This window comes from Pantherophis guttatus, chromosome 9, assembly GCF_059756535.1.
Source record: "Pantherophis guttatus breed Tessera chromosome 9, ASM5975653v1, whole genome shotgun sequence".
Classification (NCBI taxonomy): domain Eukaryota; kingdom Metazoa; phylum Chordata; class Lepidosauria; order Squamata; family Colubridae; genus Pantherophis; species Pantherophis guttatus.
In genome coordinates this window covers 5,999,997-6,026,921 of record NC_142071.1, presented here as the reverse complement: position 1 = coordinate 6,026,921, position 26,925 = coordinate 5,999,997, and the positions used below count along the sequence as shown (strand labels likewise).

Sequence of the window (26,925 nt, the reverse complement as noted above, 5' to 3'; positions counted from 1 at the left end):
GAGGAAGGAAGGAAGGAAGGAAGGAAGGAAGGAAGGAAGGAAGGAAGGAAGATGGAGGGAGAAGGAGAGGAAGGGGAAGGAAGGAAGGAAGACAGGGAGGGAGGGAGGGAGGGAGGGAGAAGGAGAGGAAGGAAGGAAGGAAAAGAAATGAAGGAAGGAAGACAGAGGGAGAGAGGGAGAAGGAGAGGAAGGAAGGAAGGAAAAGGAAGGAAGGAAGGAAGACAGGGAGGGAGGGAGAAGGAGAGGAAGGAAGGCAGGAAAAGGAAGGAAGGAAGAGAGGGAGGGAGGGAGAAGGAGAGGAAGGAAGGCAGGAAAAGGAAGGAAGGAAGAGAGGGAGGGAGGGAGAAGGAGAGGAAGGAAGGGAGGGAGGGAGGGAGGAAGGCAGAGGGAGAAGGAGAGGAAGGAAGGCAGGAAAAGAAAGGAAGGAAGGAATCTGAGAAAGTTGCCTTTCCTGATCAGTACCTCTGGATAGGTCAGCTATCTATGTCTTGTGGTCATTTATACCCCATACTTTGAGCAGATAAAACTTGTCAGATCAGGGTAGCATGGTTTTATCTACTTGGATGGCTACATCTTCCCCAGGTGCAGAAAATAGCCAGTGTCTGCTGTGTAACTTCCCTTCTGCATCCCTGTGCGCAGAAGGAGTGGGTGGGTGGGTGGGTGGGCTTTGGCGAATGCCTGAGCAAGGGCTGGGAGCTTGGGAGTGAGAGAAGCATCTGCCTCACCCACATGGCAGGGGATGCACCAGGGGCCAGAAGGCATGAAGAGGACTTGTGGGACAAGGGAAGGGTGGGGTTGAGAGAGGACGGCTGTTAGGGGCAACAAAGAGGAAATGTTATTGAATCTCTCTTCCTGTTCTGAAGTGTTATAGAGTTGGATCATCCTCTGAAACAACCTTAAAGGGATTTGCTTTTCATCCTGTTTAGAGACACGTGCTGGAGCAGGGGTCTCCAACAGGGGTGGGCTGCTGGGGGTTCGCAGGTGTTCGGGAGTACCTCTAGCTAAAGTTCTGTGGAGAACCCCCCAATTCCCACTCCTGGCTGGCCCCACCCACCCCGCCCTGCCCCTATTAGGAGTCCCCATGTGGCCTATTTTGGATACAGATAAGTGCACGGCGCGCACAGAGACTTGGGGAGGGCAAAAAACGGGCCTACTAGAAGTTCAGGAAGGCCGGAAACGGAATCTTCCAGAGGGCCTCCGGAGCCTGGGGAGGCTGTTTTCACCCTCCTGGAGGCTCGAGGAAAGCCTCCAGAGCCCGGGGAGGGCAAAAACACCCCCCACCACCACCGCCGTGGTGCAGGAGGCCGACTAGGCCACTCCCACTATGGCCACGCGCACCCCAGCAACTGGGCAGAAAACCGCTTGCTGAAATTTTTGAACCCCACCCCTGGTCTCCAACCTTGGCAACTTTTAGACTTGTGGACTTCAACTCCCAGCTGGCTGAGGAACTCTGGGAGTTGAAGTCCACAAGTCTTAAAAGTTGCCAAGGTGGGAGAGCCTTGTGCTGCAGGATCATTTTGTGATGTCGACTTGAACACAGTTTTTCAGAGGGAAAAATACGTTGCGTGATGGCTCAAGAGGAACACAACCATCCCCTTGAAATAGTCCCAGCAGAATTTAAACCCGGGTCTACCAAACTAGGAGAAAACACCCATGTTTGCCTCATTTCCATACTTGTAATGAACCCAAAGAGCGACCTTCCAGAACTCGTCTTGCTCGAAAACAAAATAAAAGCTAACCATCTCTTTCTGCATCGCAAGTGAGAACACGACTGTGGCTTTCTAGATGTCGACCCTTTCAGACAGGGGTCTCCAACCCCTGGGACACAGCCAGCGGTGGATTTCACATTATGTTACTACCAGTTTGCCCCGTGTGTGTGCACTCGCATTCATGCACATGCCTGCCTTCCATGCATGCCCCCGGCCTCAAAAACGTGCCTAAATAGGATGGCATAGAGCTGGGCTGGGGAAGCGGGCCCACCCGCAATTTCCGCTACCGGTTCAGGTGAACCAGTCCGAACCAATTGAATACCACCACTGGATACAGTCCAATACAGGGCCGTGTGTTGTGACCTAGGCCCAAGTAGGTATCATCAGATGCCATCAGTTCTAAACAAATAGATTTTATTAGAACAGCTGAGAATTAACTCGTTCTCAGCAGTGGTCCAAACTAATTCAAAACAAATCCTTCATAACACAATCCTTCAGCCTTATCACCAACCTTGGTCTACTTTGGCAACCTGACAAAGGCTTTCCTTGGCAAAAGTTCAGAAGCAGAAGACGCCGACAAGAAATAAATGCAGCAAGACAAGAAACCAATCTATCAACGTTGTTTTCCAACAAAGAGCCCAAGAGCCATTGCTGGTCTTTTAAGCCTTATGGGAGGGGCGAATCATCTCTTGGCCTTACTCCCGAGTCATCCTTTTTGCTTGAGCTGCTCTTGCCTTCTGGCAGCTCTTCTCATGCGTGCACTAGGAACAGGCTCCTCCTGTTCCGCTGCCTCTCTGCTGTCAGCCTCTGGAGGCTCCAGAATCCGCACATCACTCCCCAATGGCCCTGGCCCCATCTCTGCCTCCGACGCAGAGCCCTCATCCGGGCCTTCCCCAGCCTCCAGGACTGGCCCATGTTCCTCCCCAGCCTCCTCACTGTCTGACTCCGCTGCCAGATCTGCAGGCTGCTGGTGGACCACAACACCATGGCCTGTTCAGAACTGGGTTGCAGAAGTGATGGGCGAGCATATGAATGTGTGCACAGCTCCATTTGCATGAGGAGCATGTGAGTGGCGGGAGCGCATGCCCATCGCTTCTGCAGAACCATCTCTCTCCCCCAACCGGTCCACAAAGCCAGATAAATTGGGGGCCGCTGCTTTAAGAAGTTCCACGTTCTTCCTCCTTGCCCCGTTTTTCTGCTGATAACCGTAGAGTCAAAAAACAAACAAACCCCAAAATGGAAAGGATCGTATCTTCCCTGACCTCCATCAACTATTTCCCACCCACCCACCCGGAACCAAATTAAGTTCATGGCTTTTCAGCCAAATGACCTAATTCCACAGAACGAAATTTGATAAATGAGCGGAGAGATTATATATAGAATCCCAGTGGAAAGGAAGGGTCAAAAAACATATCTGGCATTTCCTGCTGTGGTAGCCCTTTCCCTCCCCAGACTCAATAGAGGATTGTTCTCCAGAAAATAATCTCCAGAGCTTGAATGTCAGTAATTTTATATGTGCGATGTTAACCCTTTCCTTGAGAACTTAATAAAAGCTATAGTTTTGTTTCAGCCTGTTGCTTTCCATCTCCCATCTGAGATCAAATCCTTCCACTCTTTGCAAAATGTAAACTATTTAATATTCTGAACGCAGAGGCTGTGAGTTACAGATACGGATTAACAGAGTTGGAAGGAACTTTATAGGTCCGTGATGGCGAACCTATGGCACGCGTGCCACAGTTGGCACATGGAGCCATATCTGTGGGCACGCGAGCATTGCCCTAGGTCAACTCCAGCACGTGCTGGCCAGCTGATTTTCGGGCCTTCCGGGCCCACTGGAAGTCAGGAAACAGGCTGTTTCCGGCCTCCTGAGAGCGTCTAGAGAGGTGGAGGGAGGCTGTTTTAACCCTCTCCAGGTTCCTAGGAAGCCTCTGGAGGCTGGGGAGGGTGAAAAACAGGCCTACCAGGTCCACCATGCCATCGCATGCCAAAAGCGGGGGGAGTGCGAAGGGGTCACGTGCGCATGTGCAGGGGGTGGGGCGCATTGAATTATGGGGGTGGGCACACGTGCGCACAACCCCCCCCACTCTCCCCCCGCTTTTGGCATGTGATGGCATGGTGGGCCCACAAGGCCCGTTTTTCACCTTCCCCAGGCTCCAGAGCCTTTTTAGGAGCCTGGGAAGAGCGAAAACGGCCTTCCCCACCCCCCTGGAGGCCCTCCAGAGGCCGGAAACAGCCCATTTGCTGAGTTCCGGTAGCCCGTTTTTCGCTCTCCCCAGGCTCCAGAGGCTTTCTAGGAGCCTGGGGAGGGCGAAAATGTCTTCCCCACACCCCCCGGGAGGCCCTCTGGAGGCCGGAAACAGCCTGTTTCCTGACTTCCGGTGGGCCCAGAAGGCCTGAAAATCAGCTGGCCAGCACATACATGCGTGCTGGGGCTGAGCTCACGTGCCCACCGATATGGCTCCATGTGCCACCTGTAGCACACGTGCCATAGGTTCGCCATCATGGCCCTACACCATTTCTGACAGATGGCAGTCCAGTCTCTTCTTGAAAGCCTCCAGTGATGAAGCTCCCACAACTTCCGAAGGCAACTTCTGTTCCATGGGTTGATTGCTCTCACTGTCAGTTGTCTCCTTGTAGTTCATTACAGGTAGTCCCCGGGTTGCAATTGTTCACTTAGTGACCATTCAAAGTTACAAAGGCAATTGGGGAAAAAGTGACTTATGACCGTTTTCCACAACGACACCCGTTACAACATCCCCATGGTCATGTGGTCAAAATTCAGACATTTGACAACTGGCTCATATTTATGACAGCTGCACTGTCCCGGGATCCTGTGATCCTCTTTTGTGACCTTCTTGTCAGGCAGACTCAATGGGGAAGCCAGATTCACTTCACAACCATGTTGCTAACTTAACAACTGCGGCGATTCAATTAACAGCTGAAGAAATGTCATAAAATGGGACATTCACTTCACAACATAAATTTGGGGCTTAATTGTGAACATCATTCGAGGACTACCTGTATTGCAAGTGGGATGAGAAGACTTAAGGTAAAGATAAAAGTTCCCCTCGCACATAAGTGCTAGTCGATCCCGACTCTAGGGGGCGGTGCTCATCTCCGTTTCAAAGCCGAAGAGCCAGCGCTATCCAAAGACTTCTCCGTGGTCATGTGGCCGGCATGACTCAACGCCAAAGGCGCACAGAACGCTGTTCCCTTCCCACCAAAGGGGGTCCCTATTTTTCTACTTGCATTTTTTACGTGCTTTCGAACTGCTAGGTTGGCAGAAGCTGGGACAAGTAACGGTAGCTCACCCCGTTACGCGGTACTAGGGATTCGAACCGCTGAACTGCTGACCTTTCCATCGACAAGCTCAGCATCTAAACCACTGAGCCACCGCGTCCCTTAGTGTCAAGTATTAGTGGATGCAATTGACTAATTAACTGTCACATTGCATCTGACCTCCAGGGTGGTAGAAGGATTAAGATGTTGGTCTGGGATTTAGGAGACCCAGGTTCCAGTATCCTCGGCCATGGAAGTTTCTGGATGACTTTAAGCCAGTCCCCATCTCTGAGCTCCAGACTAGTCTAGTCTAGTAGGGTTGGAGCTGTACTAGGAGTAGGGAAAACCATGCTCCAGTCTGTGCACAACCATGGAAATCCCCAAATGATTTTATGCCAGATATTCTCATTAGGTTCACTGTACCTCATCAAGTTACTGCAGTGGGAATAAAAAAAAAAGGGAGATCCCCATGGAAGACTTGGAAGAGAGACAAGCTGGTAATCTTATCAATAAGTAAACCAACTCAAGGAAGAAAGCCAACAGAGTTGAGTGCAGGTTCTCAAACTGATCTTGCCTCCAATAGAATAGAATAGAATAGAATAGAATAGAATAGAATAGAATAGAATAGAATAGAATAGAATAGAATAGAATAGAATAGAATAGAATAGAAATAAGGATTAGAGTGGAATAGAATAGAATAGAATAGAATAGAATAGAATAGAATAGAATAGAATAGAATAGAATAGAATAGAAATAAGGATTAGAGTAGAATGGAATGGAATAGAATAGAATAGAATAGAATAGAATAGAATAGAATAGAATAGAATAGAATAGAAATAAGGATTAGAGTAGAATGGAATGGAATGGAATAGAATAGAATAGAATAGAAATAAGGATTAGAGTAGAATGGAATGGAATGGAATGGAATGGAATGGAATGGAATGGAATGGAATAGAATAGAATAGAATAGAATAGAATAGAATAGAATAGAATAGAATAGAATAGAATAGAATAGAATAGAATTATTTATTAGCCAAGTATGATTGGACACACAAGGAATTTGTCTTGGTGCATACGCTCTCAATATACATAAAAGAAAAGATACGTTCATCAAGAATCATAAGGTACAACACTTAATGATAGTCATAGGGAACAAATAAGCAATCAAATCATATTAGGAAACAGTCAATATAAATCTTAAGGATTAGACCACGATATATCACATCATGCCTTTTGCTTGTTGTCAAGCTGCACTGTTGCTTCCTAGGCCTCTTGTCTCTAGGCTCGCCTTTCCTTTTTGTGGCTGCTCAACCTTGTTCCATGAGGAGGCTGGATTTGCAAGCAACATCACGTGTGAGCATTAATGGCCACAGGCTGGGAAGGTGTGGCTCCCTCAATGTTCATTCTTGCTCAGCAATTTTCTGCATCTCAGCAGGTTTGGGCTGGTATTGTCTGCGTTATCCTGGATACCTCTGGGTGTCTCCTCAGAAAAATTAACCCAGACTGTTCCAGATGGATATTTATTGTGCCAAAGTTTCCCCTTGTACGAGGAAGATCTGTTTATCAATCCTGTTACTTTTTTCCTGGAGAACTATCTTGCCTTCAGCATCTTTGCCTTTACAGTTACCTACAACCCAGCGGTGAAATCCAAATTGTTTTACTACCGGTTCTGTGGGTGTGACTTGGTGGGCATGGCAGGGGAAGGATACTGCAAAATCTCCATTCCCTCCCCACTCCTCGGGGAAGGATACTACAAATTCCCCATTCCCTCCCCACTCTGGGGCCAGCCAGAGGTTGTATTTGCCGGTTCTCGGAACTGTTCAAAATTTCCGCTACCAGTTCTCCAGAACCTGTCAGAACCTGCTGGATTTCACCCCTGCTATAACCGCTGTTGCACAAATACAGTTTAAGGACACAATTTTGCCGGGGTGTTTTGGCTCAGTTGGATGTACCAGCTTCCAGAAACTCCAGACCAAGGGTGTCAAACTCGATTTCATTGAGGGCTGCATCAGGATTGTGTTTGACCTCGGGGGAGGGTGGCCAGAGTGGGCGTGGCCAGCTTGATATCACTTGTGTCAGGGGCGCCTGTGGCCCGAGCGCTCTGCCAATGAAAACAGGCTCCCGAGCTCCGTTTTCAGCTGGGACGGCCTCCTGCAACCCTCTGGCAGCAAAAACAGAGCTCGAGAGGGCCACGTTTTCACTGACAAAGGCACCACAGGCTGGTCCTTCGCTGTTTCACAGGGCAGCCCCTTGGGCCAGATCTAGGCAACCCGTCAGCCAGATCTGGCCCCCGAGTCTTGAGTTTGACACCTCTGCTCCAGACTATGAATTGGGAACCCCGTTGATCTACCTAAGATAGTTGGTGTGTCTAATTAAAGTTGCAGCCTTGTCTCCTCTGAGTAACAGAGGGAGTGAACTTTCCAAGTCAAGTGAATCTGGTTTAGGAATTTATGACCCAGTTATCAGAAGCAGATCATTTCTTTAGTGCCCTTCCATTCAAAAATCTTTTTCTGACTTGAATTTAATTTTTTTTTAAATAAATTTTATTAGAGCATCAAAAAGAAAAATCAAAAACAAATATATAATAATTTTATATCACGGTGTAACATCGCCAAATATACACCAGTAATCAGAGAGTAAAAATAGAAAATACTTACAGATCCTTGTATACAAATTTACCTTTGTAAATTTACCACAAACAGCCTCCCACCGGCCGGTACGCTCTCATAGAGAGGGGCTCCTCCGGGTGCCGTCAGCCAAGCAGTGTCGACTGGCGGCCCCCAGGGGGAGGGCCTTCTCTGGGGGGGCACCCACTATCTGGAACGAGCTCCCCCGGAGATACGGAGGATCCCGGATCTGCGCACTTTCCACCGTGCTCTTAAGACCCTCCTATTCCAGCAAGCCGGCCTGGCCTAATTTTCTCCCCTTTCTTTTAAATTTTTAAACTGAAATTTTAATTTGTTTTAAATTATTGGGATTTTTAATTGTTTTGGGCTAAATTATTTAATTTGGTTTTAAATTGTTTCTAACTTTTGTATTTATGTATTTTATTCTGTGCCTGTTCACCGCCCTGAGTCCTTCGGGAGTAGGGCGGTATACAAATTTAATAAAACTAAACTAAACTAAACTAACCTTTCCAATACTTATTGATTACCATAAATATACAACCATCTATAATTATAAACCAACATTATCCTTTGTCTCTCTCCCATCATTTCTGGGTCCAATCATACCACATATTCCAACTACCATAAAGATCTGAGTCTCTTTTACCCTTGATCAGTTTTGTAAGTCTGTCGGACTCTGCACATTCCATGATTTTATAAATTATTTCTGACTTGAATTTTAGCAGTTGGTTTTCAGGAATCTGGGTTAGGAGACAAAGTTTCAGCTCTTCATTTAGCTGCTGCAGTGAATGACCTTCGGGCAACAACCGTTCTTGCTGTTGTTGTTATTGTATAATCTCTTCTGAAGACTATTCAGCAGCTCCTGGTAATTTAGGATTAATTCAAGCTTTATTCAAACTTAGGAACTGTGTAAACGCTGGCATAATATATACGTGGCTGAGCTGAAAATGGCGTGAGATGAAATAATGCTGCCTTCTGTTTTGAGAATTCCATTGTTACGGATCCAATCATTACAGGGAAATATTTTGTCGATGTATTCCATAGCCTCTTCATTTTGTTAAATCCTGATGTTATACAATTTTTTCTGGTCCTTTTTGAGCTACTCCGGTATCATTTATCCTGTTTCCTCGAAAATAAGACATCCTCTGATAATCGGGCTTTTGAGCGCATGAGCTAAAATAAGCCTCCCCCTGAAAATAAGTCCTCCCCGAAAATATTTAAACACAGAACTGGAAATCAGGTAAGACGGCAAGAGAAGCCCCATCTTGCTCCACACGCCCCAAAATAATAAGACCTCCCCAAAAATAAGACATAGCACTTATTTTGGGGTTAAAAAATATAAGACAGGGTCTTATTTTCAGGGAAACTCGGTAGTATTGCAATGTATGTACAGAAAGGTGCTTTTTCAAAAAAGCATTTGCATTTTGTTTGCATTTCCTGCCTCAGATGAGGAGAGCACACCTTTCTCCTTCTGTCCTGGCCACTTTTTACAGAGGCAGAATTGAGAGCGTTTTAACAAACTGCATCGCTGTTTGGTTTGATGGCAGCAGCACCTCAGATAGAAAGTCCCTACAGAGAGTGGTAAGGATAGCCGAGAAGATTGTAGGAAGCTCGCTTCCCGTTATTCAGGATACTGCTTACAAGCGCTGTGTGCTTAGAGCTCAAAGTATCGTTAGAGACCCCACACACCCACTTCATGATCTGTTTCTGTTGTTCCCCTCTGGAAGGAGTTTTGAAGTATTTCTAGCAGGACTACTCGATTCTGTAACAGCTTTGTTCCTTATGCCATCCATCTTGTAAACTCGCAGAATTCTTTTTTCCCCCTGCCATGTATATGTGTACATTCAAACTAGAGTGTGATGTTTCTTTGTGCCATATATGTGGGGGTTATCTTTTGAGAGCTGAATGCAATGAAATTTCATTTTAATGTATGCTAATTGGTTTACATTTAAAGTGACAATAAAGTTTTGATTCTGTTCTATTATTATTTTCCATAATAGAACAATAGAGTGGAATGGATTGGAATGGAATGGAATGGAATGGAATGGAATGGAATAGAACAGGACAGGACAGGACAGGACAGGACACTGATTAATTGTTCTAACTGTCAGGAAATTTCTCCTTAGTTCTAAATTGCTTTCTCTTTGATTAGAATTAATCATATTAATCCTTGCTGCAACAGTTAATAGAATTATTTGCAAGACGAGAATGTAAAATGGATAGATGTTTGGGCCAAAATCCATAACTTAATCTTTTCCTAGTGCATTCCTTCTTTGTTTTCTTTTACAGTTTCTGCTGTTACTACTGGTACAATATTTTCCATTTGTTCAAGGTTTTTTTTTCTTTTTCTATATTAGATAGCCATATGACCATTTCATAGTTGGAAGATTTCCCTACAGCTAATTCAGAACCTTTATATTTATAAAGACAATACCCAAAGACAACATTCTTGTAATGAATTTTTTTTTTAAAAAAAAATATTTAAATCCCCCTTAATCTGCTTATAACTTTCCAAAATTAACATTCTAGTCACACTTTTGCTATTTATTCCAACTTTTTAAAAAGTCTTCTTAAACTTGCATGAAATGTCTTTCATTAAAGATAGAAAGAAACTCATATGATATAGTAAAACTTGCCTTCTAAAGGTTGTTATCATCCAAAAACCCATTAACAAGCAATTCCTTGAAGCAGGGGTCTCCAACCTTGGCAACTTTTAAGACTTGTGGAGCAAAGCTGGCTGAGGAACTCTGGGAGTTGAAGTCCACAAGTCTTAAAGTTGCCAAGGTTGGAGACCCCTGCCCTGAAGTGTTTAAGAGAGGAAGTAAGCCAACTCAATGTCCATTTGAGGACACTTAATTGAGGCTTATTGAGATGAAGTCCCAGAGGTCTGCTATCCAGGGACTACTAGTAGTAGTACTACTACTACTACTAATGATTTCCTCATGAGGAGCACTGTATGGAGCACTTGTGGGCCATCTTACTTGCTCCTGAGAGGAATTCAGAGAAGCCAATCCATTCACTGGCTCCTCTTTCCACCATGTCTGTTGGATCTGCTTTCTGTGGGTCCACCATCTTAGGTCCACTATCGCTTCCCTGAAAATTCTCTTCTCTATCCCTCTACATTCCAGAGCTTTGGAACATCTTCAGCTGAAGATCCAAAATGGATGTGGAGATTTGCAGTCATAACACGGAGTGATTTATTACCTCCCTCCCTCCCTTTCTCTGTCTTTCTACTCATTTCCACCATCCCAAATCCATTTTTGTCAGTTGAGTCAACAGCAAGTTGCATTGTTTGGAGAACTTAGTGTCTCTGTGTTCCCAGATCTTCCAGTGTTTCTCTGAAGAGCGTTACTCAAACCCCACCATGTTTTAGGAGCATCTTCCAAGAACGAGCCTGGCAGTTTTTAAAACTTGCGTAGGAAATTAGAAGCCCAGCTGTCAGTTTTGCAAACAGACGCGTAGCTGTTTAACGGCTCAGATTTCCAAGTTTTACAGGAAGCTTTCCTGCCTGTTTCTGTATGCTGATGACATTATCTCTCTAGGTTGTTATCATTGTGTTTGCTAGATGGTTTATTTGGAGCAGAGCAGGAAGAAGAAGAAAAAATATGTTTTATCCAGGATGACGCACAATATTTTGGTTGATGTTGAGGGTAACCTCCCTTCATCAGACTTTCCTTTCTACCTCTAGAGAATTTCAATGCTTCAACTGATCTGTTTCAGTTGCTAGTTTAGATTCGTTGCCAAATAGAGGAAAGGGCAACAATTAGTATACCAGGCCAGAGGGAAAAAATCCTGAAAATCATTCACACAGAAGGATGAAAACATGCGCTGGCTGAGGAATTCTGGGAATTGAAGTCCACAAGTCATAAAGTTGCCAAGGTTGGAGACCCCTGGCCTAAATTATCTTTCTTCTTCTTTCCACTATACATTGGGAACAGTGGACAACAAAGATACTATTGTCTGTAGAGATTCTCAGTCATCCAGGTCATGTTTGTCCCAATGATGCTTTTTCAGGAGTCAACTGGACTTTCTTGTTTTTTTTCTTCTGAAGACCTGAAATTATGAAATTATAGCCTAAATTAGGGGTCAGCAACCTGTGGCTCTGGAGCCGCATGTGGCTCTTACATCCTTCTGCTGTGGCTCCTTGTTGCTGGTCAGCTCCGCAATTGATAGGGCTTTCGGTTAGGACAGATAGAGGAAAAAGGACGCCACACTAGGAGGAGACTATGATGTGGGAACCGGACTTCCGGTCGGCTCCAGAATTGAACGGGGGCTTCCGGTTAGGACCTGTGTGGCTCTTTGGATGTTTAAGGTTGCCGACCCCTGGCCTAAACCTTCTCCTGCTGTTTCTGCAAACAAAATCTTTAAGCTTTAAGCTTTGATTCTTTGGTCTAGACCAGCTGACCCAATTTTTTTTTTCCTGGCCGCTTAAAGAAAGAATCTGCAAATCTCTAGTCCCAGCTTTACCTGGGGTCATATTTCCTCCAGGTCTATATATAGGAGAGATTTCAGAAAAGGTTCAGGCATCTATTAAGTGCTTCAGTAAAGACACATGTAGGAAATTACTGCTATTATCACATATTTCCTTTTGTTCCTAATTGCTCTCAGCCACAAAGGTTGATCCCAGCAGCTGTTAGTTTTTCCACCGCTAATGGCTTCTGTTGTGATTCAAATTATTCTTTCCTCAGGTAAATTTCTTGAGATGACTTCTGTACTGTCTTAGCTCTAGGAGAAAATTGTCACAACTTTCAAAATGGGTTGCTTCACACCGTAGGAAATCCAGGATTTCTCAAAAAAACCTCTACTTTCTAGTTTGATCTTTCCAGAAGAACCACAATCAGCCTGATACTGATTGTTGAGTCTCCCACTGTCTGACCTGTTGTAAAGAAACAGAGTGTGTCAATGTCACCACGATCAATAAGATGGATTCTGGTTGATAAAAATCTCACCTGCAAATTCAGCAAAATTATATAATTCAAAGAGAGGAGGGGTGGGGAGGAGAAGGGAAGGGAAGGGACGGGAAGGGAAGGGAAGGGAAGGGAAGGGAAGGGAAGGGAAGGGAAGGGAAGGGAAGAGAATTCTTTATTGGCCAAGTGTGATTGGACACACAAGGAATTTATCTTCAGTGCATAAGTTCTCAGTGTACATAAAAGATATAAGTGATAAATCATGATCATCGTCATCATAAATATATTCATCCTGAATCATGAGATACAACACTTAGTGATAGTCATAGGATACTAAATAAGCAATCAACATAAATCATACTAGGAAACTAAATAAGACAATATAAATCGTAAAGATACAAGCAACAAAGTTATAGTCCTAAGTAGAAAAGGAGATAGGTAATAGGAAGGATGAGAAAAATAATAGTAATAAAGTCTTAGTAAACAGTTTGATAGTGTTGTGGGAATTAGTTGTTTAGCAGAGTGATGGCATGTGGGGAAAAAACTGTCCTTGTGTCTAGTTGCTCTAGTGTGCAATGCCCTATAGCTGTGATGGCAAACATGGCACACCGAACCATGTCGCCTGGCATGCCAGCTCAGCTCTGGCACAAATGCCCGTGCCGGCCAGCTGATTTTTGGGCCTTCTGGGCCCACCAGAAGTAGGGAAATGGGCTGTTTCCTGCCTCCGGAGGGTCTGGGTGAGGGGAAGGCCCGTTTTTCTTTCTGACCTGGCTACAGATCCTCTCTATGCATCTGGGGAGGGCAAAAACAGCCTTCCCCACCCCCTCAGAGGCCCTCCGGAGGCCCGAAACGACCCATTTCCCAACTTCTGATTGGACAGGAAGTGACTTTTTTGCTGTCCCCAGCCTCCAGAGACTCCTAGAGAGGCATGTAAGCCTGAAATAGTCCATCCATAAGCTACAGGTTGACAGGAAAGAAAAATTGTTCCAATTTCAAGTCAACTCATGTATAACCAGATATTCTTGGATTAAACCAGCTAGTCCTGTGATGTCAGATGGGTCTGGAACCACTTTAGAACCACTGCAAGAGCTTAAACTGTTCAGGCTTGCAAAGTTTTGCGTGGGCAGTTCCTTTCCTGTGGTGAGGCTCCTGGATTTACGCCCTTGTGCCTTTCTAATTACAAGGGCATCCATGTCTGTTTTTAGTAACTCGTCCTATGTTCTTGCAGCCAAGTTGGAATCCTTCATAAGGGCAACCGGTTTAAGAATTACATGGAAACTTGGGAGAAGACATGAGTGAGCATGACGTGGCCAAGAAGAGAAATCAAGACCTAAGTGAGGGATGCTCACAGCTTTCAGATGCACCCAGACCCAACTTGGAATTGATCCACTACAGAAATAGCTAATGATGATCCCACCGTCCATATTTTCTGTTAGTTTCTATTTCAGCTCCCATCTCCATCTATGGAAAAGTAGCAATCACAGCAGTATAAAATATTTGATTCCCTGCTACAGTAATAACACAATTGCAGAACTCAGCGCTCTATAATCTATAAGATCTATAAGATCTACTAATATTTCTGTGATTATCAAATTACTGTTCCTCTTGCCACCCAGAGAGACAATGATAATGAATGAACTCCATCAGAATCTTCTAGAGCAGGGGTCTGCAACCTTAAACACTCAAAGAGTCATTTGGACCCATTTCCCACAGAAAAGAAAACACCGGGAACCACAAAACCCTTCCCGTGCCTGACTATTTCTTGAGCAGCCACAAAACTAGCATATGTAGTTGAATTAAACCTTGTTTTCTTCTGAAACTTTTCTTTTCTTGGATTTATCCATGGTTGGCCTACCGGGGGTTGAAAAGCTCAATAAATTGCGTGCTGGCAGGTGTCACACATTGGCGGTTGAGACGCATATTTTGAGTGACAGGGAGCCGCAGCAGAGGGGTGAAAGAGCCACACGTGGCTCGAGAGCCGCAGGTTGCTGATCCCTTTTCTAGAGAGACATAGTAGGTCATTAGAAAGATATTGGACATGTTGGCCTACATAGTGTTGTTGTTTTTTTGTAATTGTTCCAGTTTCAAGACAACTTGTACACAACCAGAAATACTTGGGTTAAATTCTTTATATTTCCTTAATCATTCTTTAGCTTTCTTATTTCAAAATCCTTTGGAAATCCTTGAGAGTAAAAGTTTGATATAACTCCACCATCCATCAATGTTAATGCTTATAGAGGAATAATATCAAGAAAATAGAAAATAGAATAACAGTGTTGGAAGGGACCTTGGAGGTCTTCTAGTCCAACCCCCTGCTTAGTCAGGAAACCCTACACCACTTCAGACAAATGGTTATCTGACATCTTCTTAAAAACTTCCAGTGTTGGAGCTTTCACAACCTCTGGAGTCAAGTTATTCCACTGATTAATTGTTCTAAGTGTCAGGGAATTTCTCTTTATTTCTAAGTTGCTTCTCTCCTTGATTAGTTTCCACCCATTGCTTCTTCTTCTCCTCCCCTCCTCAGGTGCTTTGGAGAATAGCTTGGCTCCCTCTTCTTTGTGGCAACCTCTGAGGTATTGGAAGACTGCTATCATGTCTCCCCTAGTCCTTCTTTTCATCAGACTAGAGATAACCAGTTCCTGCAACTGTTCTTCATATGTTTTAGCCTCCAGTCCTCTAATCATCTTGGTTGCTCTTCTCTGCACTCTTTCTAGAGTCTCCACATCTTTTTTACACCGTGGTGACCAAAACTGGATGCAATATTCCAAGTGTGGCCTTACCAAGGCCTTATAAACACTTCCTGTGATCTTGATTCTATCCCTCTGTTCATGCAGCCTAGGACTGTGTTGGCTTTTTTGGCAGCTGCTGCACACGGCTGGCTCATATTTAAATGGTTGTCCACTAGGACTCCAAGATCCCTCTCACAGTTAGTACTATTGAGCAAAGTACCACATATACTGTACCTGTAGATTTTGGGGGGTTTTGCCTAAATTTAGATCCTTACTTTTTTCACCATTGAATTTCATTTTGTTAGATAGCCCCCAAAGACTGCCACATTGATTGAAAGTGAAACATGAATAACTTTCCAGTCTAACCTCACATCAGTTCAAAGGATATCTATTCACTGGAAAAAGGGATTAAGTAAAAAAAAGTAAGCCTAAATTTATGACAGCCATCATCACTGTTACTTTCTCTTTTGCAAAATGACCAATCTCTTTTTTTCCCCAGATGTCTGATTCCCAATCACCAGTTATTTTATGAACCAAGGTTTTTGGTCGTGCCTGTGCAAGGCAGCTCAAAAGCTGAGAATATTCTCCATTGTGTCTTTTCAGAGGGATCTTCCTGGACACCATTCTTCCCAAATATAATGTGAATGGGATGCAGCCTTCCATTGGACAGAGAACCCGGCTAAGCAAAGGAGATATTGCCCAGGCGCGCAAACTCTACAAATGCCCGGGTAAGTATTGTTAATTGCATCTTACAAAAGAGGAATCTAGAAGTGCTTCTGGGTGAAGCTTCTATTTTTAATTTTAAGTTTCTGTTGAACTAATTTTAAGTTTTCATTGCCAGAAGATCTCACCAGTCCTTCTCTATTTTAGAGAAGTGGTTATACAGAGTCTTTAGATTGGGGCAGTGGTGGAATTCAATTTTTTTTTACTACCGGTTCTGTGGGTGTGGTATGGCTTGGTGGGTGTGGCAGGGGAAGGATACTGCAAAATCTCCATTCCCACCCCACGGGCCTACCGGAAGGTTGGGAAGGCTGGAAAGGGGCCCGTTTCTGGCCTCCAGAGGGCCTCCGGAGCCTGGGGAGGCTGTTTTCGCCCTCCAGGAGGCTCAAGAAATGCCTCCGGAGTCAGGGGAGGGCAAAAAGCCCCCCCCCCCGCTGTGGTGCAGGAGACTGACTAGGCCACGCCCACCATGGCCACGCCCACCCAGCAACCGGGCAGAGAACCCCTTGCTAAAATTTTTGAAGCCCACCGCTGTTGCGAGCCCATTTTCTCTGGCTGAGCGCTTGCACCACCACAGGCGCCCCCGACACTAGTGACGTCGATCTGGCCATGCTCACCCTGGCCATGCCCCCCTGGCCCTGCCAAGGTCAAACCCTGATGCAGCCCTCAATGAAATTGAGTTTGACACCCCTGGATTAGATGGTGCTTGAGCCAGGGCTGTCAGCTTTCCAGTAGACAAAAGCTCAGAATCTTTAACCACTGAGCCATCGTGCCCAATCCTGAGAGTCCATAGAAGTCTACCTTCATGTCTCCCCACAGCCCTGTCTTCTTTAGACTAAACTAGGGGTCGGCAACCTTAAATACTCAAAGAGCCGCAAAGGTCCTGACCGGAAGTCGTCCCCCCCCCCTCAATTCAATTCTGGAGCCGACTGGAAGTTTGGTTCCCCCACCATAGAGTCTCCTCCCAGCTTAGCATCCTTTTTCCTCTACCTGCCCTAACCGAAAGCCGTATCAATTGTGGAGCCGACTGGCGACAGGGAGCCACAGCAGAGGGATGAAAGAGCCACATCCGGCTCTAGAGCCACAGGTTGCTGACTCCTGTACTAAACCATTGACTTGTACACTACAGTGTCCTATCTGCTCTTTGGAGTGTTACCATGGTAGAAGGTTTGTTTCCTTCAGATTATTGATGTCAGCCTGTGTGTAACTAGCTAAACCCAGAATGTTTCCATCCTTCTGCTGCATCTCACAATCCCCCAGGGTTTCACTCCAATCTTACCTCTCCCTTTTCAAATGGATAGAAGCATGACATAATGCAGGACTTTGGAGCGCAATGGATGGGCTCCGACCGTCACCCAAGTTTTTGGAGACCGTCCAGTCCACGCCAGTTTTGGCTCTGTAAACCGAACAGATGTCAGAACAGAAGGCAAGGAATCGGGAGCCAAAGACAGAGGAGTGTGTGAAACTCTTGCTTCCTGCTTGATTCCCAAGATCTGATCTGGCTTGGAGTTTTCCACCATCCATCCCCTGCTGGGTGTCTGTTTCCGTGGAGAGGACTGACGTTTACAAACAGAAAGGAGTTGTTTTGCTAGTAAGGAATGCAACGTTTCCTGCAGGAAATGGGTGATTGAGCCAGTACGAAGAAGAGGGAAGAAATATAAGGAAAGAGATGGGACCTGTGCGGGGAAATTACTAGGGAGAAAAACAGAATTGGGGTTGAATGAAGGAGCTAGTTTGGAGTTGGGACTATTAAAGATGTGGAGACTCTAGAAAGAGTGCAGAGAAGAGCAACAAGGATGATTAGGGGACTGAAGGCTAAAACATATGAAGAACAGTTGCAGGAACTGGGTATGTCTAGTTTGATGAAGAGAAGGACTGGGAAGACATGATAGCAGTCTTCCAATATCTCAGGGGCCGCCACAAAGAAGAGGGAGTCAAGCTATTCTCCAAAGCTCCTGAAGATAAGAAGCAATGGGTGGAAACTAATCAAGGAGAGAAGCAACTTAGAACTAAGGAGAACTTTCATGATAGTTAGAACAATTAATCAGTGGAACAACTTGCCTCCAGAAGTTGTAAAAGCTCCAACACTGGACGCTTTTAAGAAGATGTTGGATAACCATTTGTCTGAAGTGGTCTAGGGTTTCCTGCCTAAGCAGGGGGTTGGACTAGAAGACCTCCAAGATCCCTTCCAACTCTGTTATTCTATTCTATTCTAAAAGCATTGATGGCTTTGTGCAATGTACTACCAACAGTCCTCAACGTACGAACAAAGTTGTTGCTAAGCAAGACAGTTGTTAAATGAATTTTGCCCCATCTTACAACCTTTCTTGCTATCGTTGTTAATTGAATCAATGCAGTTGGTGAAGTAAATAATGAGGTTGTTAAGTGAATCTGGCTTCCCCATGGACTTTGCTTGTCACACGATCACAAAAGGGATCGCAAGACCCCCAGGTCTGTTCTGGAAGACGAATGTAAAGATCAAAGACAGAAGAAGGGGGTGCATCCAGCGGTTAGGTTTCCAATATTCTTACCACCGGTTCGCCCCGCGCACACACCTTCCACCAAAGCAGGCGCTTTGCTCGCTCGGTCAACTTTCCGTGAATGCACCCTGCCTCAAAAACGTGCCTAAATAGGACATCATAGAGCCGGGGCTATCTCCACTACCGATTCGTCTGAACCGGCTGAATACTACCTTTGGAAGTGGTGGGTTTCAAATTTTTTTACTACCAGTTCTGTGGGTGTGGCTTGGTGGGCATAGCTTGGTGAGCGTGGCAGGGGAAGGATACTGTAAAATCTCCATTCCCACCCCACTCCAGGGGAAGAATACTGTAAAATCTCCATTCCGTCCCCAATCCAGGGGAAGAATACTGCAAAATCCCCATTTCCTCCCGATCAGCTGGGACTTGGGAGGCAGAGAATAGATGGGGGCGGGCCCAGTCAGAATTTTTACTACCGGTTCTCCGAACTACTCAAAATTTCCGCTACCGGTTCTCCAGAATCTGTCAGAACCTGCTGAATAGCACCCCTGTTGGAGACCCATGCTCTAGCCAACATAAATGGCCATCTGATGTTTGGGAATCTTTGCTGAGAGAGTGACCCTTTGGCCTTGATCGAGAAAATGTGGGTTGGTTTTGACATGTCAGCATGAGATATGGATAACTCATAGTCCATTGTTTTATACTTCCACATCTTAGTTCAAGGCCCAAGAATGTACAGTCAGTCCAATATGCCATTTGTCATGGAAATGTGGTCAGAGGCATGAGTCAAATACTTGTTCGTCTTAGACATTTCCCATTTGTGAGAATTTACATAAAATTCTCCTGAATTCCCAGATGATCTCTTGTGGCCTGGGCATAATTGCATCAGTTACAAAGGCAATAATAATAAAAAAAAATTCTTGTCCAAAGATCAGTCGTACAGCAAGATATAATCTGAAACATGTTTTCCTAAGAAATCAACAGGTTTCACAATTAAAAGTCCATATAACAGTATTTCAGTGAAAATCATAAATCAGCCTAGAAGAGTTTTTAAAAGAATAGGGCTTTACAAAACTACAATTGTCTCAGATTGGGTTAAAGATTAAAAGTCAAGTTAAAGGAGAACCAAGACATTTTTCAAATTTCCTCTCTAGAATGTATTTATAGGAGAAGAAGCAGAATTAGAGGCAGAGTTAAGAAAGTTATCAGTCTAGAGTCGTGATGGTGAACCTATGGCACGCATGCCACAGGTGGCACACGTAGCCATATCGGTGGGCACGCGAGCTCAGCTCTGGCGCACATGCACATGCCGGCCAGCTGATTTTCAGGCCTTCTGGGCCCACCGGAAGTAGGGAAACAGGCTGTTTCCTGCCTCCAGAGGACCTCGGGGTGGTGGTGGGTAAGGCCCGCCTTTCTCTCTCCCCAGCCTCCAGAGCCTTTCTAGGAGTCTGGGGAGGGCAAAAACAGCCTTCCCCACCCTCCAGGAGGCCCTCCGGAGGCCAGAAACGGCCCATTTGCCAACTTCCGGTGGGACCGGAAGTCCCGTTTCTTGCTGTCCCCAGCCTCCAGAGCCTTTCTAGGAATCTGGGGAGGGCGAAAATGACGTTCCCCACCTCCCAGGAGGCCCTCCAGAGGCCAGAAACAGCCCATTTGCCAACTTCCGGTGAGACCATCGCGTGCCAGGAGCAGGGGGAGGATGGGGGAGGTCATGTGCAGGGGCAGGGCGCATAGAATTATGGGTGTGGGCATGCACCTGCGCAACTCACCCACCCCCGCTCCTGGCACGCGATGGCAAAAAGGTTAGCCATCACTGATCTAGAGTTATTAAGTTGTCCCAAATGATGCAAATCTAGGCCTCCTTCAATTCCACTGACTTTTCTCTAGTACCTTCTGTAACCAGAAATCAACACTAAGTCAAACATGCACACAAAATCAACTTCGAATCGTGCCTTGCCCCAAAATATTTTTTTTTCTATCTTATGCTTCGATAAACTAATAAAATTTTGAACCTAATGATGAGGTGATAGGCAGGAGGAGTTGACTTCTATGTCTCGAGGGGAGTTTGCAAGGAATGGGAGTTTGGATCGGTGCCATCATGGACCTTAAAGACTTGGGTAGAATTGGGGCTCTGGCATGTCTGGAGAAAAAAAAGGGGGGGAGAGAGAAAGAGGGTCTGTTTCTCAGAAGAATCTGGACCCCCTGTTGTTTTGCTGTAAAAGGAAGAACGCAGCAACACAGGAGAACATGAAAAGTCTTGTAAGAATGGCGCTGACTTTGTCCAAGTCTCGACTTCTGTCACTGTGGCAACATGGCATCCCCTTGGTTTCCATAGTTACCTTCACAGCTGCAGAACAAGCTCTAGATACTTTGGGGGAGGATTGTGGCGGTGGTGGTAGGGACTTCTCACAAATGAGAGCCAATTTCAGGAGCCAAACAAGAGATAAGAAATACGGTAAGTAGTAGCGGATGCAGTTCATTGGAGGAAGACTAGGGCAATTCTGTAATCCTTCCTCTACGCATCCTACCTTAAGTAAGATGATGTTGGAACTGGTGTTGTGAAAATACGTGCTCTTTTTTCTCAATGCACAATGGCAAAGATAGGATGGAAATGAAAAGTATGTCACCCATGCCTGGGCAAATCTCCAGAGAACGGGAGGAAAAGTAGAGCTGGTCATCCTTTGTTGATCCTGCCCCTACGAAGGAGAAATTTGACCTTGAAAAATTGATATCTATAAAACTGAACTATTTACGGTACCTAAAGTGTGCCTTTTGCAAGGCTGTGTGTTTTCTCGTCGTGGAAATTTGTGTTACTTTGGCATTTAATTGGAGAAAGGGCATTTGTGTGCAAATCTTGTCCACGTGGTCATAATTTACACCTAGTTTTCTAACTGAGTTAGACTACCGAATGGACAGGAAATATTCTCGAGAAGGACAAGTTTCATTTTTCCCATAACAATCTGGTAATGCCTGAACTCTAGAAACAGCTTGTTCGGTTCCTGAAATTGGAATCCCTTGGATTGCCTTAGGAATATGTTTTTTGGGGGGGGATCTGTTCTGACCCAGCTCCCCAAATACGACAAACCCTCTGTAGTTGAAGCAATGTTTCCTTTTTTAGGAGCGCCGGCAGCCCCGGCAAAAAGTTTCTCTCTCACAGCAGGCTAACAAATCTGTCCAGCAGGGAGATGAATAGTTGTCTGCCACATATATTCATCTCTGCCCCCTGCCTTTTATCCTCAGAGCTAGGGTGGGGCTTCGTTAGCAGTGGTGGCTCTTCCGTCCCAAGGACTGGCCCATAGATTTCCACTGGTCTCCTCTCCTCTGCCTTCTGTGCATCCACATGTTGGGCACTGGACCCAGCTATTCCTCCTCTTCCTAATCAGCCACCTCCAGACCTGGGGGCTGTTGGCTCTCCATCTGAGGGCTGATGGACGGCTCAGGCTCCGCCTCTCTCTCTCTCTCTCTCTCTCTCTCTCTCTCTCTCTCTCTCTCTCTCTCTCTCTCTCTCTCTCTCTCTCTCTCTCTCTCTCTCTCTCTGCCAGCTCCATTCCCTCTTCCCCCTCAGAGCTCTCAAACAGCCTTGATGCTGACCTGTCAAGTTTCCGAAAGATGCCCTAATTAATTCATGAGCCATGATCCAAACTTCAAAGGAAATATAGTCATTTATTAGGAGCAACATTCCGGCAATACTTGGATGCAGTTAGAACTGATCCCACGTAGATTTATGTTCCCCTATGACCCTGTCTCTCCCCTCCTCTCTGGCCATGTCATAAATCACATTCTCCAATTAACCACTTTGGCCGGCTGTGAAACCTAATACCCTCCTTCTGATTGCGGTGAGAAAGAATGTATGGAATTCCCTTCAGTTCTCCCTCCCTCCTGCTCAGGGCAACTTGAAAGCTTTGCAAGATTCCGACGACGCCTTGTCATCTGATTTGGCTGCTGGAGGGGCCAGATCCTAAATTCAGGCAGTCTCCTGTTTTTATTACTCTTTTTATTTATGTATATTTATTTTTGTGTTTCCTTTTTTTTTTTTTTTTTCATTTTCTCCTGCAGCTTGTGGAGAAACACTGCAAGACAGTCAAGGGAATTTCTCCTCACCTGACTTCCCCAATGGATATTCTGAACACAAGCATTGTATCTGGAGGATATCCGTCACACCGGGGGAAAAGGTAGATGCTGGTTTGGTTCCCCCCTTTTTTGTGAAATCATCCAAACCATTTTACAAAATGCTGGTCTTCCTGGTCTTCTTTGCCAGGAATGCTTTCTCTTGGGAATTATTGCCTTCAGGTAAAGGTAAAAAAGGTAAAAGTTCCCCTCGCACATATGTGCTAGTCGTTCCCGACTCTAGGGGGCGGTGCTCATCTCCATTTCAAAGCCGAAGAGCCAGCGCTGTCCGAAGACGTCTCCATGGTCATGTGGCCGGCATGACTCAACGCCAAAGGTGCATGGAATGCTGTTCCCTTCCCACCAAAGGTGGTCCCTATTTTTCTACTTGCATTTTTTATGTGCTTTCGAACTGCTAGGTTGGCAGAAGCTGGGACAAGTCACGGGAGCTCACCCTGTTACGCGGCGCTAGGGATTCGAACCGCTGAACTGCTGACCTTTTGATTGACAAGCTCAGCATCTTAGCCATTGAGCCATCGTGTCCCATTGAAGTTAGAGCCACCTAAAAGATGAACCAACGTAACCTAAGATCACCTTAATACAGTTTAAACTGGGTCTGTCAATTCGGACATCTACTCTTCTCTTCCCCCCCCCAAAAAAGCTGTTGCAGAGAAAATTATCCTAATGTACTACAGATGTTTTGCACTTCCAACTCCCATAAGCCCCAGTCAGGATGGCAAATAGCAAGGAATGACAGGAGTTGTTCAAAACATACGGAGGACATCAGGTTCCCATAATCCCAGTCCCTTCCTCTCTTAATCCATTTTTAATATTGCTTCTGGTATCATGTTTCCTCATCCTATTTTGAGAACATGGGGGGAAAAAAAACAGAGAAACAGCTGGAGGCAGTTCATCATCCTGGAATATAAACCTATTGTAATATTGGGAAGCCAAGATGTCAGCTGCTTACCATAGGAAGAAGGGTTCAAATCTACGTTAGCATATTTCATAGGGTTCCCCCCCCCCACATCATTACAAAGATGTGTATCTACATCATCTTTTCAAAATTCGAGTAAGGAGAAGAAATAACAGATGCCCTATTGCCATGATGGCGAACCTATGGCACGCGTGCCACAGGTGGCACACGGAGCCATATCGGTGGGCACGTGAGATCAGCTCCAGCACGCATGTATGTGCTGGCCAGCTGATTTTCAGGCCTTCTGGGCCCACCAGAAGTCAGGAAACAGGCTGTTTCCGGCCTCCGGAGGGCCTCCCAGGCGGGTGGGGAAGGACATTTTCGCCCTCCCCAGGCTCCTAGAAAGCCTCTGGAGCCTGTGGAGAGTGAAAAACGGGCCTCCTGGTCCCACCAGAACTCAGCAACTGGGCTGTTTCCGGCTTCCGAAGGGCCTCCACGGGGGTGGGGAAGGCCGTTTTCGCCCTTCCCAGGCTCCTAGAAAGGGTCTGGAGCCTGGGGAGGGTGAAAAATGGGCCTACTGAGCCTACCGTGCCATCACGTGCCAAAAGCGGGGCAAGCACGGAGGGTTGCGTGTGCATGCATGGGGGGCGGGGTGCATATAATTATGGGTGGGGGCACGTGTGTGCGCAGCACCACCGCGTTCCCCCCGCTTTTGGCACGCGATGGCAAAAAGGTTAGCCATTACTCCCCTATTGCAATGTGTCAGTACTTGATGAAGATAGCAGACAGTAACTAACATTTTCTCTCCTTAGGTTCTTCTGCCATATTTACTATCTCATGCGATGCTGTAATGTAATTCATCGGGATTATCTCTGTTTTCTCTGGCTTGGGAAAGAATATTCTTTCTGGAAAAGCATCCAAGTCTTCATGTCAGGCAAATTCTGAATCAAGCCTAGAGATTTGGGACCATTTTTTAAGATTACGGAGTCTAAATTACTGCTAGTTTGGCACAGCTTAACTGTCTGGCTCAGGAATGTCTCCAGCCAACTTGTTTTCCACACGTAACAAAAGAACATGCAGGTAGTCCTTGACTTGAACCCCAAATCTCTGTTGCTAAGCAAGACAGTTGTTGTTGTGGCCTGCCAGCAGCCTGCGCGGATCGTGGCTGATCCCGACAACGAGGAGGCTGGTGTGGGTTTGCGCCAGCAGCCGGCACTCACATCGGACAGCGAGGAGGCTGAAGAGGATGTGGTGCCAGAGGCAGAGACTCAGCCAGGGCCTTCAGAACCTACAGAGGCTCCTTCAAGTGGAGAGAGCGAAGTGGAGGAGCCTCTCCTCAATGCTCGAGCACACAGGGCTGCCAAAAGGCAGGAGTGGCTACTAAGGAGGAGGAGGTCTCCTCGAGAGTAAGGTTGGAGGATAATTGGCCACTCCCTTAGCCTATTTAAGTCGCACGCAGTTAGTAATTTCTTGCTGGAAACAACGTGTAATTATTACAGAGCATTTTGGAGAGTAAATGTCTTATCGTATCTTGTTTTCTGGGCTGGTTACCAACCTTTGCCGAACTTTGTTTATTCTTGGTACGTTATAACTTTGATAAGGACCGTTGGTGTGTGTCACAATCCTTGGGAATCTGGAGCTGGGGCAGAACAGTTGTTCAGTTAATTTTGCCCCATTTTACGACCTTTCTGGCCACAGTTTTTAAGTGAATCACTGCAGTTGTTAAGTTAGTAACACAGCTGTTAAGTGTGTCATCAGGACTTATGTCTGTGATGGGCAGGCTCCCTTACGGTTGTAAGTCCAGGGCTGCTTGTACTTTACTACATTTTGGCATAGAAGAGGAATGCTATTTAGGAGTTGGAAAGCAGACTGTTAAAGGTGTAAGAGATGAACCAGGCTGAGCCTGAGGGAGGGGTCAAATGCGTCATCAGTCACAGATCCCTTCGCATCCACAAGAAATCTTAAGTCCATTCCCCCCCACCTCCCGGAATTCCTTATCTGCCGCCAAATTGCTTTGACTGTTAGTAGTTCAGATTCCTGCCGACAGTTTAAGCTCGCGTGTCAGCTTTGGAAGCCATATTAGGCCGGAAGCTTCCATGCTGCCACCTTCTCATGTGTGGGAAAGTAGGAGGGGGGATTTAGTAGAGGGGTTGTCTGTAGACATAATAGCATTCTTCCTGTCGGTCAAGGTCAGGGCGATCCTGCATCTGGAGAAGGAATGGTCGGAGTGCTGTCTCGAGATGGGACGGCGGTTGATTGGAGCATGTGATCGACTGAGGAGTGAGGGGATGGTTTTGGGGGGTTTGATTTACTGAGGTAAAACCCGGACCTCTCAGATTCGGGTTTTCTCAGATGTGCCAGTTTACCTATTCTAGTAAATAGAACTTTGAAAAATGTTTGCTTCAGAGTCTTTACTTGTTGTGGCCCGTCAATGGCCTGTGCGGATTGTAGCTGATTCTGACAGCAAGGAGGCTGGTGTGGTGTTGCGCCAGCAGCCTGTGCAGCTGGCACTTGAGTCGGACAATGAGGAGGCTGGAGAAGATGTGGTGCCAGAGGCGGGGATTCAGCCAGGGCCTTCAGAACCTCCAGAAGCTCCTTTAAGTGAAGAAGATGAAGAGGAGGAGCCTCTTCTCGATGCATGGGCGCGCAGAGCTGCCAAAAGGCAGGAGTGGCCCCTCAGGAGGAGGTCTCCTTGAGAGTAAGGCTTGGGGCTAATTGGCCACTCCCTTAGCCTATTTAAGGAGGAACGCCGACTGAAGCAATTTGTAGGGAACAACTTTAGTTCACTCTACTTCACGTCTGGATTCTCTGCAAATTGCTTCTGGGCTTTCTGCCAACCTTAGTAAGATTGTGATTACTTTATCTTTGGTTTCTTGTAGGCTGTTAAGAAAATTTATTAACAGCCTTTGTTTTGAAAAAGGCTGAGTTATTTTAGTAAATTAAGTTTTGTTCAAACTTTGTTTATTTGGACCTGGGGGGTTTTCTGGAACGCTGACATTGCGATTAATCTTTATATCCATTTTAACTATCTGGGTCTCGTGATTTCTCTGGCGCTTGACAAAACGTGGCTTAAGTTCCTCGAAATGGTAACTCGTGAAAGAAATAGAAAATATGTAGTGTATGCCAAAGTACGATTTAGGGCCTACTTCCTGCTCAGGGTGGTATAACCTCTGGTTGCTTTCCAGATCATTCTGAACTTTACATCCCTGGATCTATACCGCAGCCGGCTTTGTTGGTATGACTACGTGGAGGTGAGAGACGGATTCTGGAGGAAAGCTCCCCTACGAGGTAATCAGCGAGAACGTATTGGTGGTCGTACATGTGGCCAAATCTCATTGAGGAACATATTTAACGATCAAAACATCTCCCAGGCTCATTGATTGGCTTCCTTCCCCTTTGCAGAACCCAGTTGTGATGTTGTGTGTGCTTTTTTCAAGAGGCATATGGACTTCCTGGT

General features: G+C 45.9%; 1 protein-coding gene across 1 annotated transcript in view; it reads left to right on the top strand.

The window, feature by feature from the left end:
• Positions 1–26,925, top strand: part of BMP1 (bone morphogenetic protein 1) — a 180,146-nt gene that overhangs the window by 109,286 nt on the left and 43,935 nt on the right. The window contains exons 7-9 of the mRNA XM_087875891.1: positions 15,855–15,979; positions 22,502–22,617; positions 26,654–26,756. Coding sequence (XP_087732017.1) covers positions 15,855–15,979; positions 22,502–22,617; positions 26,654–26,756 — 344 coding nt within the window. The remainder of the gene's footprint in view (positions 1–15,854; positions 15,980–22,501; positions 22,618–26,653; positions 26,757–26,925) is intronic.